The following is a 15,494-nucleotide window of genomic DNA, read 5'->3' on the forward strand; positions in this document are numbered from 1 at the left end:
AGATGGTCAATGAGTGTGTGTGTGTGCTACTGTGTGTGTGTGTGTGTGTGTGTGTGTGTGTGTGTGTGTGTGTGTGTGTGTGTGTGTGTGTGTATGTGTGTGCACATCTGTGTGACTGCATGGTGTGTGAGGCTAGATCTTTGTCTTTGTATATGCATGCCCTCATCTCTTTTTCATACCAGTAAACAAAGGTGGATGAATACGCAAATGCGTGCTTTATAAAAGATAAAGTAGGCAATAGTTATCCTGTTTGCTGTTTAAATTACCTATGGCTTCCTTACATGCTTTTCGTTTTTTAAATAATATGTAACATGTTGACATTTACAGTTAAGAAAACCGAGCATTCAAAAGCATCCTCACTCTAAGAGGACTCTTTATCTTTGGAAGCAAATTCAAGGGATTTATCATGAAACTACTTTTTCTCAGTTTATTTATTCCATCACTCTCCAGTCCTATAAAACAACTTTTTATGTCGGCTTTAAATTTGTTTTTAGTCTTCAAAATTACCCATTCAAAACGATTAAAATGTGCTACTCTAACGGTTATAAACCAAAAAGTAAAAGGATTGATTGTTAAAGCTAAACAAAAGTTATAGTGTTAAATGTTAGTGATTTCAGATTCATTCATTAGTGGTTACCTTTATGAATTACAAGGGCAGTGCTGAAAATAGATTCATATCTTTTTGCCGAAAAAAATAATTCTGGTTTTCTTTTGTCCGTCTGTTTCTCCCTCTCATGATTTATTTATCCACACATAGCAACCGCAACCCAGCTTCCTCCTCCCTCCTCCTCTATGTCCTACTTACATGCTCTTTATAAATCACTGTCTCTTCAAGATGATTCAATCAAAGAAGAAACGTCCTTACTTCATCTTAGAAGTCAGACAAATAAACTCCTAGCATGTTTTAAGAACTAGTTACATAAATAAACATTATGTAAATGTCATACTCATCATTATATATGAATGTAACGTATACATACTAAGATATTATAGAATCATGCTTGGGCCTTAATGTCAAAACTTAATGTCAACTTTTGTACATGTTCTTATCTAATTTCACAATATCTGCCAAAATATTTTAAACAACTGTACATTAGTGTCTCCATCTGCTAAAAAGTTTACAAGAGGAGCCTATTTGAAAGTAAACATAAAACAATAATGGCGCTTTATATCATACAAGAAAACAATATGTATGAGCAGCAACTGGTTCAGTGACCTTTAGCATGAACTGTTAAATAAATAGATCCAACATTATGTGTTGCTGAATTATACATTCAGTTCGCAGGCTGTGCACAAACATGACAAATGAAACCCATCTGTCCGTAAAGCTCACAAACAACTTTGTCCATCTAACACGCTGAGCAGGGTGGCATGCATAGTCATGACCTAAACCCGAGTGAACACGATGTGCTCCCAGGTTTATTTCAGGCCAACACTTGGCCTCAGGTGTTGGAAGACAGAAGATACCTCTTCTTATACATAAAGGCAGCAGTGATTCTGATCAGAGCCAGTGACACGAAGAAATAAATCACCATCATAAAGTTTTTAATTAACGGGATGGGATTCAAATCAAGCTCTTAATCTAATTTAAGTTGCTATGCTGCTGCAAATCAATGCATGCATACCTGGGTCTCAGGTTTCTGTGTTAAAGGTGCATTCACAGGGAGTGTGTTGATGTTGCTGCTGTCTTCAGGCTGTGCTGATTGACAGAAAAACAAGGTCAGGTCAGACTTCACACTTCAGGATCTCAAAGTCTCCAGGCAGAAAAAGACAACTCTCTGATGGATCTCATCAGTGTTAGAGGATGCTCAACAGAGTGAACGTTCGAGAAAGAAATAAATGTAATCTGCATGCAGCGGGATTTTAACGCAGTTGGCAAAGTGCAGTAAACCACTAGCAATCACGACTTAATTTGTCAGATGATGATGCAAGGTGTTCCCGGTTGAGCAAGAACATCACAGTGCAAGCCTTTAATAAGAGAGCTGTGTGTGTGTGTGTGTGTGTGTGTGTGTGTGTGTGTGTGTGTGTGTGTGTGTGTGTGTGTGTGCGTGCGTGCGTGCGTGTGTGTGTGTGTGTGTGTGTGTGTGTGTGTGTGTGTGTGTGTGTGTGTGTGTGTGTGTGTGTGTGTGTGTGTGTGTGTGAAGTGGGCGTGGAGAGAGATGGCTCCTTCCCTGAAGCCTTTGAGCTGAGCGTCATATGAGCCCAGTTGGAGAGAAGCGCACCGATCATCCAATGGGTCAATCTCAGCGAGTATATCCCCAGTCTGGACCCTGTGAGCGGCTCTGACAGATTCCTCCGCAGCGACACACACTTGGCAGCGTGAAGTTTCTTTTTTTCTTCTTCCTAGAAGTCAACTCGAGAGAAAAAGCGATGACAGCCGAGTTTATTTCACGTGGAAGTGACTGAGACCCGCATCGTTTTATCCGATTGACTTTTCTGTGAGGATGCCAAGGAGAAACAGGATGAAGTCCGTTTTTATAGCTTTGTTACTCGGCGTGGTGAGTACAAAGTGTGTTTAAATGTCGACCGTAAACTTAACGCCTGCGCAACTCAACACATTAAACACGTGTCTTAGTTGTTTATTTGATTAACTCTCTTTTTCCTCCGTCCAGTCTTCAGCCTTATCACGTTTTGACAGGGAATCCCCCGTAAAATCTCTGTAAAGTTAGACTTGCACCAAAGTGAGATTTAGCCTACTTTATGACAGCTTACATTTCACTAGTTTGATCTTTACTTGTAAACATGTCTTTGGCAGATATTTTATCCCTGGAAACTATAAACTCCTTGTCGTTGCACCTGTCCTGAACGTCTCATGTAATGCAGAGCGGATGTATGCAGCAGCCATTCAGGTTGATACTCTATAGCTCCAGTTGCTGGATCTCTATAGTTCCACCCTTCTCAGTTACATGTGGTCCTTCAGACGGCAGGACAATAACACTGTCACAGTGGCCCCTGCGCAGGAGCTGGCCAATAAACCACGTGTTAACTGATGAGGATTATTTACTGTAATTTCCTTGACAACGCAGGAATCAACAAATCTTGAGAGGATAGGAAGATCTGGGGATTTTATCATCTCCCTACTTTCCCCCAGGCCAAGCAGGCTCAGGAAGGAAATATATTTTCAAATGTGTTTTCTATCTGACAGGAGTCACAGGACATAGCTCGCCAGGGTCCTGTTTAAAAAACAGGCTGTACTGCTATGCATCCTCTGCTGGCTCAGCACATGCAATATTGATACAGCCCATCCAACCCACTCTTACTCTTTCTCTCCTCCTTTCACCCTCTCATCTTCCTCTCTGTCTGTTTGCTCTTCATCTTCATAACAGATGTTGATTCAGTATTGTTTGGGATGGCATTAGCTGTAATGTCATTGCCAGAGTTGGAAGATGTACTCAGATATTGTTCTTAAATTAAAGTAGAAGTACCACAGTGTGGGAATATGTTACAAGTAAAGACCCTGCATTGCAAATGTTACTCAAGCAAAAGTAAGAGAGTATTAGCATCAAGATATACTCAAAGTTGGTAAATTTTCTAATAATATATACCATTTGTTTTGTTGTTATTATAATGATGGATGCATTACTGTGTTCTCAAAGCTGGTAAAGGTGCAGCTAGTTTGAATGACTTTGTATACTGCAGGGTAGCTTGTGAATTTACTCCAGGTGTAGTTGTATTGTTATTTAAGTGTTTATTATATTTCATATCATTAATCCAAATCTGCAATGTTACTAAAGGTATTAAATAAATGTAGTACAAGTACACACTTTACCTCTGAATAGTAGTGGAGTAGAAGTACAAAGTCTCTCAAAATTGTACTAAAGTACAGTACATGAGTAAATCTACTTTCCTCCACTGGTCATTGCCCATGTTCATCAGGATCAATGGCTGGATCTAAATAAGGCCCATCTTGTAGGAAGGCTGGTATAGAGGAACTCTAATGGTCTAACGAGTGCTGACAGCTGAGGTCCAGAGGTTAAGTGAATTGACTGCAGCATTAGTAAGATGGGTTGCTCTGGAGATATGTGTCCAGATGCTCCTGCGCATGCTTTAGTACATGATTGTTGATGTGCATTTGCTTTCCTTCAGCTGCAGGGAGTTGGGCTAACAAAAGTTGAAATCCCAAACATCCCTCTCGTAATCAATTACAGGAAACTCGCAAGTCGAGCTCAAACTTGCTAAGTGCATCATTCGCTTTCATTCCACCAGCTATTTGCTCAAGTTACATTACCCTGTAATTCATCTGCACAATTTAGCAGTCATTAGTGATGCACTTTAATCTGAGTTTTCTACATTTGAGGCGCTTTGGAGTTGCACCCACACCCGGAGCTAGAATATAGGTCAAAGAAAGACTAAGCCAAGCTCTGGGTTTTTGGAGTTGTTTCAAAAGTGTCAGTCAGTCATTTTGGAGCAGGAAAGGCATGAAAGGCTGTTTATGCGTTTGCGCAAACCTATGCGTGTGTACAATATACAAGGGGGCAGTGCAGGGGAAGCGTGTGTGATGACAGATGTTATCCATCTCTAATTGAGTGCTTGCTGTATAAGCTGTGTGTGTGGTAGAGAGTGATACAAAAGGGACTGGTGAGAGGGAATACAGATAAATCAAATTATTTTATTTAATGCAATGTCACCGTAAAATCTCAAGTGAAAACTTGACAAGAAAATATATTTCTGATAAGCATTTTTGTGTTTATTTAGTGAAATGCATTCAGAATTATTCATTTAATTCAAATCAAAACATACAATCACCAATAGTAGAGTAACTGCAGGGGGGAAAACAACGTGTTTTGGTCCGCAGAGGTTATCTTATTTTTTTTGGAAAATCAGGATTGTTTCAGGAAATGTTCCGATAATATCAGGCTTGTCTCACGAAATGTTAAAAGTCGCCCCCACAAAGATTAATACACATGTTTCGAACACGCACGTTGTAGTTAACTGCATACCGGAGAGTTGAAGGTGAATGGGCCGTGACATCATCAAGGTCAAGAGGGAGACGTGTGTGCACAAAGACACACACACCCACACACACACATTATCTGCCAGCTGACTCACAAGTGCCCGAGGGGACACTTGATGTTTTTCAGAGCTCGTCTCTGTCAGCAACATTCCACACACACCTGAGCCCTGATGATTTATGCCGAGCGTACCGCCTTCAGCCTTGCCCCAGTACACACACACACACACACACACACACACACACACACACACACACACACACACACACACACACACACACACACACACACACACACACACACACACACACACACACACACACACACACACACACACACACACACACACACACACACACACACACACACACACACACACACACACACACACACACACACACACACACACCCTTAAACAAACTAACTGGTCTGCCAAAAAAAATCATTCAAAAATATAGGCCATATATTATCTCAATGACACTTTACAGCAAGATATAGCTTGTTCTCTGGTAACTCAGTAAGACATTTAGGTTTATATTAAATTATAAACATGATCATCATGGTAACGCCTTTTTCCAACACTCCTCTGTGAGTTATAAACTTCACAAATAAAGTATTGACACAGTTTAAGGACTTTAGTGCAATATGAATGCAGTTTCTAAGGGAAATTACAGAAAATAAGCCGAGCCTATGTCTTGATAGAAATGATTTAAACAACAAATATATACAGTATGCAGGACATTTGTATTGATTATATATCCATATTTCTCAGGCCTACCTCAAAAGGTCATTATTAGTGCACGGCTCAATCTTACAGCCATTAAATCTATCAAAGAGAAAAATGATTCACATGAGGAAACTCACTTTCCTCACTTTGAAATCCCACATCAGCTATTACAGATCTTAAATCTAAAACAATGTCAAGATAACCTCATAAATAAAAACAATCCCTCCTCAGGTATCTGGATTGAATTAAAGACAGGCTTCTGCTGCCCGGGTGTCAGAGGGCAAGCCTCGACTCTACTTTATCAAAGTTTGCAGAAAATAAAAGGACCCAGTGGGAGAAAGAAAAAAAGTAGGATAAAATGCATAAGGACGCACAAAAAAGAGACTTCTGGAAACATCCAGGCCCTGACGTGAAATGTGAGCGTGGACTCTCGTGCAAATGTAGCAGCATGCATAAACATCTTTCACCTGACATCAGGAAAGATAAAGCACTCAACAGGTTATTGTTTGAAGAACGCCGAGAACACACAACCCATCATTAACTGTGTGTGTGATTTTTTTAACTTTTAAAACTGTTGGGAAATTTGAAATATGTTAACAAGATGCATTAGAGTGAAAATTAGATGTAAGGTTCATGTGAGTGTTATACATGTGTATAAAGGTGGATAAGACGAGACCAAATCTTGACCCTTTGAAAGTAAAGCATTGCAACCTATGTCAAAGACGTCTCATCGTTTCTACGTGTTGTAAGAGTTATTCCTCCTCCAATTGTTTCATTTGAATCTTTTTAGAAGCTCAAAAAGAAAATGTAGTTTTATATTTTATAAGCACATAGAGAATAGAAAAAGAAGCCAGAACAAATCACATTTTTGTGTGCTGAAATCAGCATTTTCTTCTCTCCCATCCCATTAATCATCTCACACCCTCATCCTGTTGCACTGCGCTGGGACTTTTAGCGGTTCCAAAGTAAACTATAAGGAGACCCCGGATGATTAAAGACAAAGTATTTCTTTCTATTGTGTTTCTTGTGAAATACAGAACGTTTATATCTGTTCCAGGCATCTGGAAACAGAGAAAAAAACATCTTTGCTTTGCTTGCATTTTACAATTCGGGACAATAAATACAGTTTTTGTAACTATAACAATTCGGTCCTTTTGTGTATTGTTGTTGGATGCTGCTGAATGCAATTGTTTATTTGCTTGTCCCACTCACAATGATCTCTGTTGTGATTGGCAGGTTGGGGCTCTAGCTAATAAGGAGGACTGTTTGTCGGGACGGTACACATCCACCGGAGAGTGCTGTAAGCAGTGTCTGCCCGGGGAGGGCGTCACCAGGCGCTGCGGACTCAAGCAGACCAACTGCACCCCCTGCCTGGACAGTGAGTAACACAAAAACAGCTGTCACACACACAGTCACACACTCTGTCCCTCACTCATGTCATGTATTCCTTTCTGTCCCTTCCCCAAAGCTTCATGAACATCAGGTTGAGAAATGTTTCCCAAATTCCTACTGATGGACACACAGGCAAAGCCGGAAAAAAAGGAGGCTATTAAAATGCCTTCTGTTTTTTTTTCCAGTCAAACAAATAACACTACACATGACACCAACGCACTAAAAACTGAGCGCATGAAGGCAGCTGACTTGCAATTGAGTGATCACTCTCTGCAAAAGGCACTTAAGAAAGTATGTCTGAGGGTAATGAGAATGACATTGGTTTAAAGAAGATTGATTACAAACTCTGGTCTTGAAGACATTACATTTTTACCTGTATATGGCGCTGAATGAAAATGGGATCATCCAAGGTCATAAAGTCCATTGTCTCCTTTTATGGCAATCAATCCAGAAGTTTTTATTTGTTAAAGGAGAAGAAGTGAGCTTGATGGAATGTCAGAGGATCATCAAAATCATTTCATTGAAATCCATCTGATCTTAGATATTGTCGAGTTTTCATCAACTGCCTGAAATTGCCTCTGGTGTGGATAAAAAACAGATCCCAGTTTTTTTAATTACTAAACATAATACACTTTAAAATCAGTTTGGATCCACTATTGTCCAGATACAGAAATGTAAATCCTTAACTTATTGAGCTAGACAGCAGGAAGAAAAGATGCCGGACCTATCTGTGGTCCAGCGTTACTGCCCTCTTCCTGACCCTTACCATGTAGGGAGAGAAGCTGTGCTGGACCGTAAGGCTTTATGAGGACACCGATATTGAGAGGATTCAAGAGGTGGTCCAGCTAGTAAACGTGTTGCAGTGGAAAAGCATCAGACAAGTTGATTTGGCACTGGGATTAAAACGCATCGTTTGTAAACTGCAGACCAAAGAGCCCAAATGGACATAGAAGGATCTTCTTCAAGAGCTATATTTCTGCTTGAGCGCAGGGGAAACAAATCAACAGTTATCATGTGAGATGAAAAGTCAGTTAAGCCTGCAGAGGCCAGGGTTGGTCCTCAGCCAGGTCCTGAACTGTTCCCAGAGATTTTCCTCTCATGAATTCCCTGACTATCCTGCGTCGAGGCGAGGAAGTGGAAGTCAAAAACCCTGGGTCAGTGAAGGATGGCAAACCCTGAGCTAAGGAACCTCTCACTCAGAGAAATATTACGACGTAAGGTCATGGGAGAAGTCATAATAAAGACATAGAGAAATGATTTATTTATATTTTCATTTGGAATGATTTATGATTTTAGAAGTGTGTGTCCGATCAGGAGTTACATCATTATAATATATTGTTGCCTTGTAAAGATATACAAATACCTAGACTACTTATCAGAAATGTACACATTGCTACAGAACCAATTCAAGGTTTAAAGTTATTTTAATAAAGACATTAGCTGTGTCTCTGTGGTTGCAGCTCTGTGTTGCACAACATGAAGGCTCACCGGGTGATACATATCACTCTCTCTCCAGTGCTTGTTCTGCTCAGACATGAACAAACACAGACTGTGGCAGGCTCTCCAAACTGTCACGAGGCCAGACACGCTCATGGAAAAAGAGAAATGCAAAGCCGATAGAGCTCTCCACCAGAAACATCCCAATGATATTTTAAGAACGGGACAAACATATTGATTTCATCAGTAATGCAAGCTGATAGAGCTGCAGTGCGAGTATGAAAAACATTACAATAACAAGACTGAAACATTAGTCGGTTGTTTGTCTAGTGACAGTTCACTTATTGGCCTTATTACTGCAGGACTTCACTCGTTTCACTTTAGGTACAAGGTCTTTATTTGGTTTTCCAATGCAGATAGTAGTGCCCACGTCTAGGCCTCATTATCAGCTGATCGCTTTTGCACTGACATGTGAAAGTGCATCTTTCGGTGGGGCGGTGGTGGCGAAGTCGATAGGGACTTGGTCACCAGTTCAAGTCCCGGCAAGACCAAGTGCTACCGAGGTGTCCCTGAGCAAGGCACCGTTCCCTACACTGCTCCCCGGGCGCCGTTCAAAATGGCAGCACACTAGGATGGGTCAAATGCAGAGTAACAATTTCCCCACGAGGATTAATAAAGTATATCAAATCAAATCTTCAGCAGACCTCGCTGAATCCGTTCATCTTATTCAAACGGAGGAACGACTGCATTTCTCTGCATGTTCAGCGTAGTTACAGCATAGGTTTACAAGCAGCCATTTTTTCAAATCTAGGTTGAGGAATACAAATATTGAATCACTATTTTCATATGGCAGCTTGGCTTTTAAAAACGTGAGTGATTGTGCAAGTTGTATCCTGACAATTATCTCTGACCAATCAGTGGGCATTTTAAAGGCACTTCTATTGACTTAGCTAGCTTAAAACGTCAACTCTCAAGCACCAGGTAGTAATCACAATTTTGCTAATGGAAAGCCAAAGCAGGGTTTGGTATCATGTGCTATGCAGTGGACGTGCTTAGAATAGCTTAGCATGTAGGTTACAGTTTGTGTATAATCATATATGTAGTACGTAAACTGCATATATGCTCTTAAAGATGCATTTTCGTCCTATGTAACTTAATTTTCACTCTGATGTGAGTAGAAACTATTCATATTTGATGTCTGACAATCTTTCTTACTAATTATCTTTCAACATCAACTCCCACTCGTGTTGTTTCAGGCCTGCTGCCCACAGTTGATAGGATCATGCATGTATAAGAGACAGACTGCGGTGTCCAGACAGTGTACAGGCTTCATTTAGTACAGATAGCTAACAGGGGCCGAGATGTGCTCAAAAGGAGGGTCTGCTGAAACGCATGGAGGAGTTTGGATGAATGAAGAGATGGGTGGATATGAAACAGGGCAGCTGGAATACGGACAACTTCTCAGCCAACAGCTAATGGTTCAAACACAAACACGCAAACCTCCCACACATGTACTCAACACACAGACACGGACTGACCTTATTTGTCTTTTCCACTTTCTCTTCCTGTCCTTTAGCTTCACTCATTTACTAGAGACCACATAATCACCAATTCAGTTTATTAAAGATTTCAACAAAAATACCAATGAATTGTACAAATATATGTAGTACTTTAATTACAGTTTACACTAATTTCATTGTATCTGGATGTTATCCCTCACATCTAAATATGATTTTGAAGCATAGGAACAATTATCACTACATTTAATATACTGTCAAAGAGAAGCTCTAATCAAGCTTTAAAACGTGATTGCAAATGGCATGTAAATGATTTGTCTTCCTCACATTAATAAATGAACACACTCCCAATAAAATGGTGAGTTCCAAAACCCTTAAATGTGTCAGCATTTAGCACTTCCTGTTCCCTCGTCTCAACTTTAATAGGTGTTTTTTTTTACTGGTTTCTGGTTAGGATTTATGGATACCAATGTTCTTTTGCAGATGTTCTCAAAATGCCATTCAAATTAGAAAAAAAAGCAATGGATGCCAACATTCTTTTTTCTGAATGTTTGTGTTCTATGGGTGATGACAGATTCAAGTAAAATGTGTTGACATGAGTCGTAACTTTAAAACCCTCATATAAATAAAGACAACCATCAAAACAGCACATCCTAATGAATTAACGATCAAGTACGGATCACACCAAATGATCCCCTTAGCGATCATAAAGCCAAACAAGAGATTATAAATCAATCAAGCCTGAATTAAATTGTTTAATTATTTATCCTAAAAATAGGGTATTAAAATACACTTTTCACACACATACACACCCTGTGCTGTAGCCAGTGTATATAAAGTAAGGAGTCCTTTAAGGGTGTTAAAAACAAAAGGGTTCAATTGACTAAAGCACTGTTCTGGTTAAATATGCTGAGCCAGGAAAAGACTGTCTGTAAAAAGACTGCCCCCCCACCCCCCCTTAGTCACCCCCCCATGCTCCGGGATAGCGTTATTAATGTATTGACTTGCATTATTGATGCACGGCATTATGATAATGGCTCTGAGAGCATGCGTGGGGTGCGTGGGTGAGGGTAGTCTGAGGATGTGTGTCTGTTTGAGGAGAGGATGCAGGAGATAATGGGGATCGTGGGGGGGGGGGGGTGGAGAGGGGAGGGGAGGGTAACAGTGTAAGGGGGGGTAACAGTGTAAGACTGGACCGCTGTTTGTCCTTAAAGACATAATTAAACAAAAATGTAAAAGGATCCACGTTGGAACAAACCAATTTAAGATATATTAATCTCAAATGACCCAGTTATGTCTTTAAGGACAAACATTGGTCTCTGTTTATCCGTCCTCATCTCTGGATTTCATCTCTGCTTCATCAGAGAGCTCGCCGTGGTTTGTGGGCCGGAGACACGCACTGAACACTTGATATGCCATGTGACAACTCCCTTTATCTCCTAACACACTCAGTTTAGTTGAGTTGGGTTTGGTTTAAACTGAAATTAAAAAATAAGTAGATTAAAAAAATGATTTAGTACCAGCTGCTAAAATGGGTTTCCTTGCAACTTATTACAAAAGAAATCTAGACTGTTGGTTGGCACACAAGCAATTTGAAGACACTTTTGGCCAATTGTAATGGACATTTTCCGACAAAAACAGTTCAATTTATCAGTAGATGAATTAAACCGCTCTAAACAATGTAAATAATAGTTGCAGCACCAGTTTAGGTCAAAAATAGGTCTCTGTCCAGAAGCTTGCTTTTGAAATAGATTTTTGCAGACATTTGAGGGTGTGGTTTGGTTTATGAAGTTGAAGAAAATGGTGACCCGTGAATTTTTCACACCTAATGACGGTATGTAAACAATTGTTATGTGCCAGTAATAATTCAAAAGTAAAATATATTAAGTTTAAGATCATTTAAAAAGTATTTCACTTTCAAATAAATGAAAATGATGCTTGCCAACAGTTTAGAAATACTGAAGAGGTTTTGAGGTCATACTCTCACAGTCCCCACACACATACACACGCACACACACATCTGTCTGTTGCATAATTTAGTGTGTTTCCCAGTTCCCTATCCAGCCGAAACACAATTCCATAAAACATGAAATATTGATTGCGTCCTCTGCAGATATATCTGTCAGGTAGATAGAGCATTTATGAAACACATGTGATTTATGTACGAGCATCATCTGTAAAAGACAGGGTTGCTGCATTTATTTTATATGAGTTATTGTATAAGTGACCCATGCAGTTACATATCCACCACAGAGGATGACCCTTACACTGAATTCCCGTGTTACTGTGACTTTGGACAGCTCAATCCCAATTTGTCCATAGAAAGCATTTCCTTCATTTAGAAATAACAACTATACTTTTGCATAGATATGATCCAATTAGAAACTTAACTTAAGTAAAAGGCTAAACTATTAAAACTGAAATAAAGGGAAAAATGATTCAATAAAAGCGGATAAGAAGTGTGTGAGTACCTAAATAAAGGCGTGAAGTGTTATACAGTACAAAGTATTTTAGTAGAAAAATACGCTCCAGAATAGCTAGCTGCGTGGAAATGTAATGTTTATTTTAGTCTGTTTGCTTTTATTTCAGGTGGACATTTGAAAAAGGAGATTAGTGGATAAAGGATTATTAATACCAAGATGTTGAGATAAAAGCATGACAAATCACTTCCAGATCTGTAATCAGGTAGAAGGAAGAACACTTTAAAGTCAAAAGGATATATTTCAGTGGGATTGTGCTTTTCATCTATGCAATCACAATCATTTGAATATCACATTTTTCAACACACTTAAAATGAGACAGTCTTCTGTCTAAATTGAAAATGAAAAAGAGATTCCACACTGGACACTGGAGTGACACCAACCATGTCAAAGTATTGTGCATATAAAGTATTGTACATGCTTTTAAAATGATGTCTGATGAAACAAAGGTCAGACTTCTGGCTGATGAAAACATTTCATGGCTGTTTTCTTCCCTGTCCTTTCAGGTGAAACCTTCTCAGAAAGCTTGAGTTTCACAGAGACATGTCAGCCGTGCACAATGTGCTCAGGTCTGCTCCGCATGAAGTCGCCCTGCACAGACTCCAACGACGCCACCTGTGTCTGCAACTACAGCTACTACTTGAATACAATCTCTCAACAGTGTGAGCACTGCACAAAATGTCCTGAGGGCCAGGGGATGCTGTACAGCTGCGAGTTTGACCATGACACGGTGTGCGAGGAGTGCGTAGACGACACATACTCGGACCAGGAAAGCTCTCGGGAGCCCTGCATCCCCTGCACCACCTGCGATGACGATATGCTGTTAAAGGCCTGCACTTCTACGATTGATACCGTTTGTCAAGGTAAGACAATTAGCTTTAAATATGCTCATAGTGAAATGTACAGTAAATTACAATCTTATAAAAATGATGCCCTGATTATTTAAAAACAGAGACATCCACATGGGCCTGGTTATATTACATTGAGTGTCTTTAACCTGGCTTATTTGCTGTTTTGACAAGAAGACAATGAGAAGAACGATACCACGAACACATGAGTCTGGTAGTTCTGAAGGTATGGCCAGCAGCCTGTTAGCTTAGCACAAAGACTGGAAACAAGGGGGATCAGCTAGCCGTGCTATTACATACGTTGGGACCAGTGATCAACTAGTTACAGTTATCAAAAAGCCAGTAGGGCCTGGCTCATTTCGTGGCATCTGCAGGCAGTGGCAAGTACTTCCGGCATCTGCCACAGAGGCCATTACTCCGTGGCATCTGTGACAAGTACTTCCGGCATATGCCACAGATGCCACTACTCTGTGGTATCTGTGGCAAGTAGGCCTACTTCCGGCATATGCCACAGATGCCACAACTTGCCGCCGAGGCATCTGCCGCTGCTCAACAGGAGTTGCCACAAGATGCCAGAGTAAGAGAAGGTTTACTGTAGCTGCCACTCGCCTTCCGTTGCAAATGCAGCTATTTAAACCCGTATTTATCGTGTAAAATGTCGCTGTTTATGACTTTATCGAACTGATCTGTACATAGGACTGATGTGCGATCTCTATTTTTCAAAAAGATTATACATTATCATTTCTATTACATTTTACGTGGGGAATGGTTTGCTAACATAAACAAACGTGCTATATTTATGATGAAATATTGGCGAGTGAGGGTTGCAACGCCCTTGGCAAGTGTCGCTTCTTGAGGGGAGTTTCCACTGCTTGCTTGACTTGACTAGTAAAGACAAATAATTAACAAATAAATATCTGTATTGGCACAGCAACGTGTACACTGGTGTTATTAGACTTGGCTACAGACTTAGGGCAGCTGTAACTGATTGCAGTTGCCACTGTGAGATGCTAAGGTTTACTTTATAAATTAGGACTTATATTTGCCCCATGCAGCAGCAGGCCATTCACTTGATTTTATCCCGTTATGAAATGTCATCATTTCGACAATAAAGAAATGCTACATAAACGTTATCTTGCACGTTTTATCGAACCATCTCCGTTTCTAACTTTCAATATATTTAAAAAGATATCTCTCTCTCATCTGCGTGCGGGGGCGGGGCCTCACAGACATGCTGCTGCGCTGTGCTGCACACAGTTCTGCCGGTAATGCATATTAGGATACATTTTGTGAGGAAACTTTTCCACCAATAATTCCAATAAGTATTCCAAAATGTATTCACTTCAGGTTTACGTAAGTAATGTAACAGTTAGGCTACTTGATTTTTGTATTCTGATTACGTAACGCCGTTACATGTATTCCGTTACGGTTACAACCCAACCCTGTGTAGGCCTACAGATCATCAGTCCTGTGTACAGATCAGTTCGATAAAGGCATGCCTAAACAGCGACATTTTACACGATAAATACGGGTTTAAATAGCAGCATTTGCCACGGAAGGCGAGTGGCAGCTACAGTAAACCTTCTCTTCTCTGGCATCTTGTGGCAACTCCCGTTGAGCAGCGGCAGATGCCTCGGCAAGTTGTGGCATCTGTGGCATATGCCGGAAGTACTTGCCACTGCCTGCAGATGCCACGAAATGCGCTTGCTGTCTCTCCAAAAAGCGTGGGGAAATCATCGTTACTATATTAATCTCTTTTGAATATCTGGCATTATCACTTAGTCTGTTAACAGTTTTCATTGTGGGTCCTTTTCAACATATTGAAACAAATGTATATGAATATTTTCATGCCTGTTAAAATCAATACAACAAGCTGGGGCTCCATTTAGTATTTAAAGTATACACGGCACAGTTCATTAATACGAACAGTAATTTGGAAAACACATGAAGAAGTCAATACAAAATTTGATAGCGATATAGTACGTTTCACAACTTTATATTCAGGTAAAACAAATCTTCATACAATACATTACAATAATACAATTGGTAAAAAGAAGTATCACTTTAGATGTTCCCAGTGTATCTTTACATATTTTCCAACTTGTGTGAACCCGCACTTTAATATTAGCAATTCAGTTGAG

The 15,494-nt window shown here is 40.1% G+C and overlaps 1 protein-coding gene across 1 annotated transcript in view; it reads left to right on the plus strand.

Moving 5' to 3' along the window:
• The first annotated feature begins 2,214 nt into the window (after window positions 1-2,214).
• ngfrb (nerve growth factor receptor b) overlaps window positions 2,215-15,494 on the plus strand; it is a 28,393-nt gene continuing 15,113 nt past the window's right edge. Inside the window, exons 1-3 of the mRNA XM_034106691.2 lie at window positions 2,215-2,498; window positions 6,916-7,057; window positions 13,012-13,368. Coding sequence (XP_033962582.1) covers window positions 2,445-2,498; window positions 6,916-7,057; window positions 13,012-13,368 — 553 coding nt within the window. The 5' untranslated portion in view covers window positions 2,215-2,444. The remainder of the gene's footprint in view (window positions 2,499-6,915; window positions 7,058-13,011; window positions 13,369-15,494) is intronic.

The sequence above is a fragment of the Pseudochaenichthys georgianus genome, chromosome 19, assembly GCF_902827115.2.
Source record: "Pseudochaenichthys georgianus chromosome 19, fPseGeo1.2, whole genome shotgun sequence".
NCBI lineage: Eukaryota > Metazoa > Chordata > Actinopteri > Perciformes > Channichthyidae > Pseudochaenichthys > Pseudochaenichthys georgianus.